General features: G+C 42.0%; 1 protein-coding gene across 2 annotated transcripts in view; it reads right to left on the bottom strand.

The window, feature by feature from the left end:
• LRP6 (LDL receptor related protein 6) overlaps positions 1-12,616 on the bottom strand; it is a 200,777-nt gene that overhangs the window by 46,353 nt on the left and 141,808 nt on the right. For both annotated transcript variants that reach the window (XM_075901099.2, XM_075901104.2), the window contains 3 exons: positions 6,520-6,736; positions 4,803-5,092; positions 2,640-2,866 (listed from right to left, as the gene is read on the bottom strand). In XM_075901099.2, coding sequence (XP_075757214.1) covers positions 2,640-2,866; positions 4,803-5,092; positions 6,520-6,736 — 734 coding nt within the window. The remainder of the gene's footprint in view (positions 1-2,639; positions 2,867-4,802; positions 5,093-6,519; positions 6,737-12,616) is intronic.

A 12,616-nucleotide genomic window follows, 5' to 3' on the forward strand; every position in this document is an offset into this window, starting at 1 on the left:
TTCAAGTATTCCTAATGGAAAATTAGAATCACAAAGAGCAACAGTGTGTTCAGACTGAGTCTCTGGTCTTGTGAACAGATCTCTGAGCTCTCCACTGCAGTTGGGTAATGATATACTTAGGGTTTCCAGATGGTTGAAACAAAAATACCAAACACTCCCCGCCTCCCCCCCCCCCAAAAAACGGGAAAAAATGTTGATGGGGAAAAAAAAGGGAAGGAGACCAAAGTTGTTGAGCAAAATAAAATAAAATAAAACAAAACAAATTAAAACAAAAACAGCATGTCCCCTTTAAAAGTGAGTGCAGGGATAGGGACGGTTGAGCACTAACACCTAAGGGAAAGCACTGATTCCCCTAGGTCTTTTGGTCGGCAGCCATTTTGTGCCAGCAGCCTTGGGGAACCAGGTAAGCAAGGAGGCTGGGAGCCGGCAGGGGCTGGAGGGAAAGGGGGTGAGGGAGGCTGGGCACTGAGTGTTTGTAGGGTTGCCAGGTGCCCGGCATTTTTTGCCCAGCATTTTTACCTCCTGGCTGGGGAAGAATTCAGAAAATACCAAACATTTGAGGTGTCTGGTATTCTCTGAATTTTTTACCGGACAGCAGCCGAAAATACCGGACTCTCTCAGTGAATACCGGACACCTGGCAACCCTAGATATACTTCATCTCAGATACTATTGAATCAATGTAATGCTTTCACCCTACTACGTGTAGAATCCAAATCACCTAAGTGCTACGATCGTGATCCCCACAAAAGCATATCCTGCTGTTCTCTGGCATTACCAGATTGCAGCAAGGGGATGTATTTCCATATGTATGATACCAAGTTCTTTGTATTTTATGCCATGCACTACGCTTATCCTAATATCCTGAACACATAACAACTGGTTCTCAGATAAGAGTTAAGAAATTATAATAATATTATACACACCCAAGTAGGTTAGATAGATAAGCTAAGCCAATGGAACTGTGTGCCAGGACACCAAAGAGGGTCACAACTCTGTTTTTATAGGATTTCCAGGGCTTGCTGGAGCCCAAGACCAAAGCCCAAGCACCAATACCCAAGGCCAAAGCCTGAGGTCTGAATCCAAAGCCTGAAGTCCTTGGGTTGAGGGATATAGGTACCTGCCTGGGGCTGGCACACTTGGGCTTCAGCTTTGGCCCCTCACCTGGGGTAATGGGGTTCAGGCAGACTCAGACTTTGGTCTTCTCTCCAGGGGTCATTGTAGTAACTTTTCTTGTTGGAAGGGAGTTGCAGTGCAACAAAGTTTGAGAATCCCTGAACTAATCTTGGCAAACATCTGTTGTTTTAAACTAAAAACTGGAGGGAAGGCAAGTAAAGTAGCATTGCTGTTGGGTTCCCTGTGTGAATATAAGGTGAGACATTTAGAACCACTCAGGTCTACAAGTGCTTTGACCAATTTCTAGCCAGACAGCAAGGGAAAAAGAGCAACTTTGAGAAATGCTAGCTCTTGTGAATACCAGTGATGAAAATGAACCACAAACTAAATAAGTGGCAAAATCACAGCCCTCCTTTAGCAATTCCATGGTTTAAGCAGCTCTGAGGGACATTGTGGACATTACAGACACCTACTCCCAAAATATCTGGTTCAGATTTGCATATCACAACAGCAATTTTTGCTCTCTCCCATACTGAATGACCATTTTTGTTATTTACCAAACTTAAACTGTTATTTTTCAAGAGAAAGATGATATGGGGAGGCAACTCTATGTAATGAATGGGAACCTGAAAATCCTGGGACTCTCCCAAGCTCTGTGAAGTGACTCCATTTAGTCTTGGACTCATGACACAATGCCTGATTTTCAGAGTCTCTATGCTCCTACCATAAATTAGGAATTCAGGATATTTGAAAATCAGACCCTAAATTTCTCTGTCTCTTCTTCCTCATATGAAAATAGGGGTAAATACATAACTAGTGTTCTGTTATGGGTTTTGTAAGGAATAAATTAGTTAATGCTCATAAAGCATTTCAAGGATATAATGTGCTGTATTACGACAGTTCTTTTCTCATTCTGTAAAATGCTATTACATTTTAGTATGATTGAATCCATTTCCCTGCCCCAGTTCCTGGAGAAAAGACCTCTCTCATTACAAAATCTTACATTTGGTATAGGCAGGTAGGGCAATTTTCTTGGATGCTCTATTTTCCCTCCCCCATCTACCAAATGTGTCCCTTCCATCCAAAATAATCTCTCTCCTTTTTCTCTCACATTGAGCTTCACCTCCCCCTCAGAGGAAGAGCACATAATACCTTCACAGCACCCTATCAGTGATGAAAGGGAGCTCCATTTTAAAAGGACAAATATTTTTCTTTTCAGTGTGATAGACCTTTTTTAATTAATGGATTCCATAAACCTAAAGCTACTTCAATTTTATGATTAATTAAAAAACTAAATATAAATCCTTTTTTAATGAGCTTCTGATTTTTGTGAAGTATTCTTAATGATTATTCAGGACACTAAGAGCACATTTCTTCAGCCCTTGTATTCTAAATTGCTAGGTTATATTCCCCGAGCTGAGTTCTCTCAGGATTTTGATATTGGTGCCTCATTAACATGCCCTACAGAAAGTACATGTGTTATTTTTAAAAAATCTGTAAATGTAAAATTAAGCCAGCAAGTTACCCTTCAGCAGGGTCTAATGCCAGGGCCCGGGGGCTGTCCAGATCCTTCCACACCAATACTTGGCGATGTTGTCCATCTAGCTTTGACACTTCAATGCGATTTGTTCCGGTATCAGCCCAATACAGGTTCTTCCCTAACCAGTCAACTGCCATGCCTTCCGGGTAATCCAAGCCAAACTCCACCACATGTTCAAGTGCACTGCCATTCATAAATGCCCTGCTGATAGTCTGCAGGGAAACAACAATATACAGGCAAATTAGGAATTTTACCAGTCTATCATTGGAGTTTACATTTTAAAACTTTCAGCTTTTAGGCATCTTGTGGGGAAAAAGATATGCTAGTTACTTGTACAATTAACAATCAGGCCTAGTCAAGAGTGATGGTTTACTATGCCCTATGAAAGGTCATTGAAGAAATAAACAGGTTTTACTTCAGTTGACTTCCATTAAGCATTCTACACACCACACCGGCCTTAACAACTCACTGCCAGCTTTGAGCGGGGGGAAACATTTTGGAATACTCAGGCTTATGCTGCAGTTCCTATGTTACAGCAAGGAGCAATATTTTAGAATCACAGAGACAGCATATGAAGGCCAGAAGGGTCCTCCAATCTCCTGTACATCATATGTCACTCAACACCACCCAACTACCCCCATCATACATCATTAATAAGGGTTTATTTCGGTGGTCCTTAAGGATCAATCAACAGCAGAGGCCACTATGCTAAGCAGAATAGAGATTAGTAAACAGTCTCTTCCCCAAAGAGCTTACAATCTAAATATACAAGAAAGTACACAAGCAGAAGGGAGGAGCAGAACACACAAGCACAGTGATTGTGACAAATGTCTTGTCAGTGCTGTGATTTTTTTTTAAACTTCCTTTTCTAAAAAGTTCAGCACAAATCACCAAGGAGATGAAACAATGACTGGCTAAGAAGTCAGTCAGCTCGGTAGCGCCAGTGTTTATGGCTGGCTGGTAGGCAACTAATTTCACTTCCAATTAAGAAAAGTTTCAGATCTCTCTCTCATCAAAACATTTCTCTTTTAACTCTCAACTTCATGGACATTTCTAGGATAAAAGAGGCGGCTATAACTCTATAATATTTCACAGTTTAGCCATTAATTGGTATACAAGTATGATCAAGAAGCCTGAAGATAACATATCTTTGCCAAGGACAACGGTATTCAAACACTAGCTTCCTTCCATCTCCTCCTATTTTACTCAATCCTCAAGTTTTTAAATACTGCAGAGTCACCACAAAGTTCAATTTTGTTTGCTTCCAGTTTGTGCACTAGAACCACTGATGTCCCAAGGATGTGCACAATTTGGAGATTGGTGTCTCTTAATCCCTTATCTGCAGTGCTCTTTCAAACCAACCAGGGGAATCATATTTAACCTATTTCAACCACAATTCAAGATAAACCAATCTCTACAACAGGTTGGTCACTTTCCCTCCCGGAAACTCATTTATAAGCTACGTTTTGAGCTCTTGTGAGCCCAACTCCTAAATTTCAGAGTGCAAGAACACAGCAAGTTGTTGTTTAGTCCGCAATGTAATTACAGAATTCTTCCTTTATTAAAAAAATCCCAACAATTATATTTCTGAACAAATTTTCTGCTCATGAAATTGAGTGCGCACAAGTAGACTGGTAAATACTGATGTTGAACATTTGTCTGCCTTATGCCTGTTTCTGATCTGCAACACTAGCCAATATTTCACTCACACCTAGTCTAGCTATTTTTGTATAACTTATAATTTATACCAAATGTCACTTACTGCATAGTATCTTCATAACTAATGGATACTGAAGACAAACATCAGCTTTTACTTCAGGCCCAAGACACAGTTCCCTCCCACAATCTATTTGACAAGATATCCATGCTATTCTCTCACGTCTAAGTGGTGTTTTCTCCCAGTTTCAGTTTTCCACCACATGCTAGACTTTCATCCCCTACAAATTTATGGTATACATGAAAAAAACATAAAAGCCAATTTAGAAAGAACACATCTGAATTTTGCCCAGTGCATGAAAAGACATTTTATACTGAATCACACTAGAATTCTGCAACATTTATTTGTTGATCAGTTCTGGAGTTTAAATATTTTGAGAATTCCATAATTAGCAGGACTGAACAGTGTACACAGAGGACTCCCTCTTTTACCTTCAGTGAGATATCTGTCCAGTAAATCCGATTGTCTGTCACATCAAAATCCAGAGCAGAAGCTTCTTTGACTCCCGTAAGTGGAATGGCAACATTGTTGTTGTTGGTTTCCAAAGAAATTCGCCTGATGTCTGCTCTCCGAGAAAAGAGCAGGAAAGCTTCTGGGACGATGCAAGTCTTCATATCACTGATAAGCTCTAAGCCTATAGGACAGGCACAGCGAAGGCCCTGAGGTCTATACAGACAGAGATGGCTGCAACCACCATTGTCTTTGGCACAAGGGTTTGTACCTACACATTCAGTAGAAACAAAAAGAAGGATCTGACATTATTCTCATCCAGCAGTGCTAGTTTTCTCCACAGTACATTGCCTTTCAACCTAACTCAGTCTTGTCCTATAGCAATTACCTCAAGAACGGAAACAATTGCAGACTTCTCCCTCGTTCAGACAACTAATAAAGAACATCATTGTGATTGTGAGTGTTAAGAAGTCTGTCAATTAAAAACTGCACTGGCACCACCAAACACATATTTCATGCAGGCCCAACAGTTGGGAGGAGGCCTGCATTTGACACATGTAACTTAGTGGGTTACCCACTTAAATCTATCAGTGCACATATAAAACCTGTGTGGTTCCTTGCTTTTGTGTAGACACAGGGAGCACAGTTCATAGACAAGCTGTGAGATGAAGGCATATAGAACAGTCTTAGTTTCATTAACCAACCACGGGTGCTACAGAAATACAAAACATCACATAGCTAAGCTGAATTCTGTACATGTTCTACTCCTGGGGAAATTCTGTGCCACAGCACACGTACAGAATTAATGTCCTCTGCAAATTTTTCAGCTTCCTCACAGAACAACAACTTTCTGACAGGGAAGAAAAAGAAAGCCACAAAAACAGTCCTATGAGCCTCCCCAGCACTATATTTTGAGAGTCAAGGGCAGCAGAATAAGGCAGGACTGTGGAAGACCTGACCTGGTGGCTCCTATCCTGTATTGGGCTCAGCTGTTAGTACGGCTGAGCTGGGAAGGACAGGACTTCTTCTTCCACTGCACAGCATCTGGGGCTGGGTGAGACCCAGACCCAGATTTCTCCCTCACCTGCAGGAAGCTCTACAAACTTCCACCTACCCACCCACCTCCTGCATCCATCATTTCTCAGCTGGAGAAGAAGGGATCTGCTTTCCTTAATGGCGAAGCCCCGTGCATCTAGACCCCTCATATCAAGACCCTCCTGCCAAGCCTCACCCCTTACTATATCTAGACCACCCAGATGAGTCACCCACAGCTGTGGCCTGTGCTCCTTAATGCCACGCTACAGCCTCCACATTTACTTTACAAATAAAATTTGAACAATTTGGCAGAATTTGAAAATACTACGTGCAGAATTTTTAAATTTTTTGGCACAGAAATCCAGGAGTAATGTTCTAACCTAAGCCCTTCTGTTGGAGTAGGCAGTGTCTGTAGCACTTTAAAGGTAGATAAGCCATAAGATGACACCCAGGCTACAGAGAACTCTAAGCCTGAAGAAGGGCATTGCTGACACAATTCGCTACTTTCCCTATCCAAGTTAAATACAATCACAGATTTTCTGTGTTCTTGCTAACATGTTGGGGTAGTGTCTTTACAGTGTGAAAGAAACCTGTTACCCCATTCAGCTGCTCTTGAAGCTACTTTTCACATTTTTTCCCCAAGTCTGATTTTTACTCACTCACCAATGATCTGATGGACATTAGTGGCTTTCAGACCCATTAGGTCAGGCAGTTGATCTATGATGATTTCTCTTTCTGCTGAACGCTTATGCACTCTCTCAATGCTACGCCTTTGCCAGTCTGTCCAATAGATGTAATCTCCCAGCAAAGTGAATCCAAAGATGTGAGGCAGCTTGTCTTCTACCAGAACTCTCCTGCTACTGCCATCTGCATTCATGACCTGCAGACACAAAGACATCTGAATGAGAAACATCTTGCCAATATGCAGAATAATTTCTTCAGAAAGCCCACCATTAATAACCAACTTGAAGAACAACCTCCCATCCCCTCAAATTACCAGAAACTGAGCAATCAGAAATGTTTCTGATAAATCCTCCATCCACACGGGGGACCTGTGCACCTAAGCAAAATCCAGATAAACAGATCCTAAAGTAAGGTTATGACTCAGTAAATCCTACAGTAAGAGTATGTAAGAACTGCTCTACTGATTCATACCAACGGTCCATCGAGCGCAGGATTCTGTGTCCAATAGTAGCCAGTACTAAAGCTTCCTGGGGAAAAAACAGAACTGGGTAGATGGAACGATCCAGGCTATCTTCACCTCCCAAATTCTGGCAGTCAAAGATTCAGGGTCACCCCCAAAACAGGTTTACATCTATGACCATCTTGGGCTATCCTTCCATTAACTTATCTAGGTGGGGTGTGTTTTTTTTTTTTTTTTTTTTTTGAAAGCCAGTTATACTTTTGGCCTTCACAACATCCTCTGGCAAACAGGTTAATTTTGGTGCATTATGTAAACAAGTACTTCCTTGTTTGTATTTCCTATTAATTTATTCAGATGGCACCCGGTTTTTGCTTTGTGTGAAAGAGTAAATAACACTTTATTTGCTTTTTCCACACCATTCATGATTTCACAAGCCTCTATCACAGCGATGCCCAAACTTTTCCCCTTGAATCCCCTGTCTTTACCAATAAAGGAGTGTATCAGCTAGGGATATAATAGTATAGTTAATTAACAGATAAGCAAAAGCTTATAGGTTAATGCTATAGACTACACACATTACCCCACTACCCCCAACCCCTTTCCAGTACAGTTTTTATCAGGCTCGCCAGCAGCCCAGCTCAGTTCCGGCTTGCACTGGGTCCTGGACCTACCCCCCTGTGGCTCTGCATTTAAAGTGTATTAGGAACCAGGTGGGCAGGGAGCCCGGCTCAGTTCCAGCTAGTGCCGGCTCTGGGAGCTCAGTCCCTCTCCCCCCGGACAGGGGCTGCTGGGGGACTATAGAATAGTCGACTAACTGATAAGAATTCATGAGGTTAACTGACTATTCAATTAACCAATATTTAATATCCCTAGTGTCAGCATCAATCCCCTTTCCGAGCTGGAAGCCGAGTCATGGCTAGGATGAGGGCCAAGAGCAGAGCTGCAGCCAGGAACAGGGCTGCAGCCAGAGCAGGAGCCAGGCCACAGTGGAGATGGGGGCAGATCAGGGCTGGGTGGCGCTCTCTCCTCACCCTCCTTTGACAGTTGGCCAGGGGCCCTATGTGCCTCACTAGACATTTCTCCATTTAGCCTTAGGGGGTACACTTCACAGTCCAGGGACCACTGCCCTGAAACATAGCTTCTTAGCCCTAATCTTTTAGTTCCTCCTTGTTAGGAAGCCATTTCATGCCCTGATTATCTACCTTTTCTGAACCTTTTCCCAGTTCCATTATACCTTTTAGAGATGGGCCAACTAGAACTGGACACAGTATTCAAGATATGGGGGCACCATGGATTTATACAATGACATTATGGTATTTTCCATCTTATTTTCTACCTCCTTCCCCACCCCCAAATAGTTCTTCACATTCAGTTAGACTTTTTGACTGCTGCTACATATTGAACTGAAATTTTCAGAGAGCTATTGATGGTGAATCCAAGATCCTTTTTGTATGGTAACACAAAACCCATCATTACACATGTGCAGTTAGAACGCTATTTTTCCAGATTTACATTACTGTGGAATTACTTATGCTGAGGTGTTTGGCTTTTTTACCCACTCTGTTTTGTGAAATTTCCCCTATAACTCTTTGAAATCTACTTTGCATTTAACGATCTTGAATAATTTTTTTTATCATTTGCAAACTCTGCCTCTTCAGTTTTCACTCCCTTTTCCCAGATCACTAAAGAATGTGTTGAGCAGCACAGGTGCCGTGCCAGTGCACATCCTTGAAGAACTCGGATGTTTACCTCTCTCTGTTGTGAAAACAGACTATTTATTCCAACCCTTTGCCTCCTATCTTTTAAACCAGTTTCTGACCCATTAGAAGACCATCCCCTCCCAAAACATGAATATTTAGGAAAAACTTAAAAAACAACAAATAGTCTAGTAGCACCTTAAAGACTAACAAAACATGTAGATGGATTTCCTCTCCATACAGCTGAATTTAGTTTCTTTAAAACCCTTTCATGAGCGATCTTGTCAAATGCTTGCTGAAAGTCCACGTACACTATATTGCTTGGATCACCCTTATCCACATGCTTACAGATAGCTGCAAAGAATTCCAATAGATCTCTGATCTCCTTTCTTGTTATTGCTTTTAGTTTTCAACAGGAAGGGCAGTGTAGTCTGGAGGACAAATACAAGTTTAGAATGTCAGGAAGTCCTGCTACAGCCTATGGGTCAGTTAACACACCCTCCTGTGGCAGCTTAATCCAGCTCAGGATGGATGATAATATTTCATACAGTAGGTTCTGCAAACTAGAGGGTCAGGGACAATGAACAGCATACATCATTTAGGACAACAAACTATTTTTGTATTCTTTGCCACTAAATTTAATATCTTCTGAACAATAAGAGTAATACTGTATACAGTAATGTACTTCTGTACAGACAACTCAGCTACCCCCGGAAGCTTCCCAATAAGAGTAATGTAAGTTACTGATATTTAAGTTCTCTAGCTTAATTTCCCTGTTGCTAAAACTGGGTCATACTCACTTTCCTCAAAGGGGTGTTGGAACTAGTATTAATAAAACCTTTGTACGGTCCTTGACCATGTTAAAGCATTGTGTAAGTGCTAAACATTATTAGTAAATATAAAGTGATTGTGGTGAACAGACACTATTATTTTAAAAGATGTATTTCCATGCCACTATGACAATCATGTTACAACATTCATACTCCAGAACTATCCAATATTGGGATTTAATATGAATACTGAATTGTGTGCAAAGAGAAATCACTGGTATAACACACTGCATTCACTTTAAATATATTTCCATTTATTTTCAACAAACATTATCAGAAAGACTTTTACTTGTATACCAAAATATTGCATAACTTTTGTAGAAACTATCATGCTTTGAAAAAACTTTATGATAGTGTTCTCATTTCTGCAACGCCTCAAAAATCATCAAACTTCCCCCCTCCCCCCGTAGAACCTTCAGTGTTACCCAACCTCCTTATTTTGGAGCACTGGAGCAGAAACTTTTGAATCACATGATACAGGTATTGTTTTAAATAAGTATTGTGCACTCCTGGAAGAACCCAGAGGGTTTCCCATTCTCTCCATGACTCACTCTAAAGATCTGTGCAAAGATAAGCTTCAGGGGTCAGTCAACACCACCGCATTGGGGAGGGGGAAGCAGCACTGTTTTGTGGTTAGTAGAACTTCCTTGCATAGGGGTTGAGCAGCCTGCCTCTAGAGCAGTGTTTCTCAACCTTTTTTTTTTATTATAAAATACCCCTTTCAAAAAAAATTTAAGTACCCACAGAGCCAGGCACCCTCAGCCCCTCTGCTCTAACCCAATGCCCCTCCCCTCCCCTCCCCTCCCCCAGAGCCAGGCACCGTCCTTTGAAGTACCCGCTCCCACTGCTCAACCCTGCCTTGGCAGCTTGTCTGCAGGGAGCAAGTGACCCAGCAGCGCCGGGCTCGCCAGGTAGAGCTGTGAGCTCCCACCCCAGCCTGGCACCCCCCCTAGAGTGGCACCTTGGGACAAATGCTGCCCCCCCCCCCAGCTATGCCACTGATGCAATAGGGTCCTTTGGAGCAAAGCTTATTATGCTGCTTCACCACCTTTTAGCTCCTCTCCGCAGTACCACAGGGAAGGGGAAATGGGGATGCGTTGTGCTGAGCTGCTGGTGGGAATGGGGGGGAGGTTGCGCGTCTCCAGGTTCAGCTGCCCTCCCTGCTAGAGCACCCTGGGGAGGCTGCTGGAGAGGCAACAAACTAGGAGAGGTGGCCATGGAAGTGATTTTTTTTCTCCCTGCCCAAACGCCCCCCCAACTTGGAACTGCCCTGGATTTCACTGTAGCTGCTGCAGCCACATGCTTTTCCTACTAGGCATGTGTCAGATCAGCTGTTAACATCCGAGTATGTGGCTCCGAACGTTCAATTTGACAGGTACATGCTGCTGCCCCTTCCCTGATTCCCTTTGCAGGGCAAAATCCAGGACATTTTTTGCCAAATTTCACTTGTGTTGAGGTACTCTCTAGACTTCTCTCGCGCACCTCTAAGGGTATGCATACCACTGATTGAGAAATACTGCCCTAGAGCACTCCTCCAACTCGCAATCCTGAGGGGCAAGGGGGAATAAGCAAGAAGAAAACAAACTCCAGGCTCTCTCTTACCTAGTAGGCTCTGCATTATGCTATTAAAAAAAAAAGTGATTTCTTTTTTTTCTCCAAATACTTTAGTAAAGTAGACACTGGAAAAAAAATATAAGGAATTCCACCATACCAAACTTTTGATTAAAAAAAAGCAACTAAGTGATTATGTCGCAAAACTGTCTGTTATTGCTCAATTTTCCCCTCCTCACATTGCAAACCCAATCCTGTGAGACTTCCCTCCACGGACAGAAATCCTTCTGAAAACAATAGAAGCTTTGTGTGTATGCTGGCTTGGATTGAATGGGCTCTAAATGTGCCTTAGATATAAAATTCAAAATTACTCCATGAAATGGTCATATCAAAAAGTTTTAGCCCATTTGCAAGCGCTGTATATTTACACATGCACACACACAATACACATTAAATTTTACTTCATCATATGTATATTGCTACATGCAGTAAGATTCTTTTGAAAGTACAATAAGCACACTTCTCCAAACCTATTTTTATATTAAGGTACATTCACCAACCTAGGGCTACACATTACGCTTTTTAACACCAATAACCAAATCCAAATGCTTCTCTTCTCATTACAGACTATTTAATTTCTAGACTTCCTTTCCAAAACTGTGCTGTTATTCTACTTCAGAAACTTTCGACAGCTGTTGACTTTCCCCATTTTTTCTAGATGCATGGCTCTCCACATTCTTTTTTGACAAATGAGGTGCCTGAACAAAGGAGTGATGCTTAACTGAAGAACCATGAAACCACTCTAAAATTGTCTGTAAAGCAAGCTGAGACTAACACCCTTTATTGACTCAAGCCCCCAGCCTCTCCACCCCTTCAAGCTTCTCTAGGAAGAAGGCAGAACTGCCCCCATGCCTTTACAAAATATCTTCACCCTTAAGTAAAACTCATCATCCACATTTTATCTTATCAGCATCTTGCTGACTTTCACAGTTCTAATTCTCTGTGCTGACTTCACTTTTTGCCTCCCAAGCCATAAAGATAAACCACTTGTCTGTAACTAATTAATTCACAATAATTAGTGCTTGCTAAGCAGAACAGCCAGCTTGGGGCATTCCTAGACAAACAGATTTTGGTGGAAATGACCAAATAAAATAAACAATAGTCATCATTAAAATGTCCCCCTTTATCAAAGTAACCACCACACTGCATTAGTTAAGCTACCACACTTTCGCCCTGTACTTGCAATATAGCATCATAGAATCATAGGACTGGAAAGGACCTCGAGAGGTCATCGAGTCCAGCCCCCCGCCCTCAAGGCAGGACCAAGCTCTGTCTACACCATCCCTGACAGATGTCTATCTAACCTGTTCTTAAATATCTCCAGAGAAGGAGATTCCACCACCTCCCTTGGCAATTTATTCCAATATTTGACCACCCTGACAGTTAGGAATTTTTTCCTAATGTCCAATCTAAACCTCCCTTGCTGCACTTTAAGCCCATTACTCCTTGTCCTGTCCTCAAAAACCAAGAGGAACAAA

This window comes from Pelodiscus sinensis, chromosome 1 (genome assembly GCF_052426305.1).
Source record: "Pelodiscus sinensis isolate ZL-2025 chromosome 1, ASM5242630v1, whole genome shotgun sequence".
Lineage (NCBI taxonomy): Eukaryota > Metazoa > Chordata > Testudines > Trionychidae > Pelodiscus > Pelodiscus sinensis.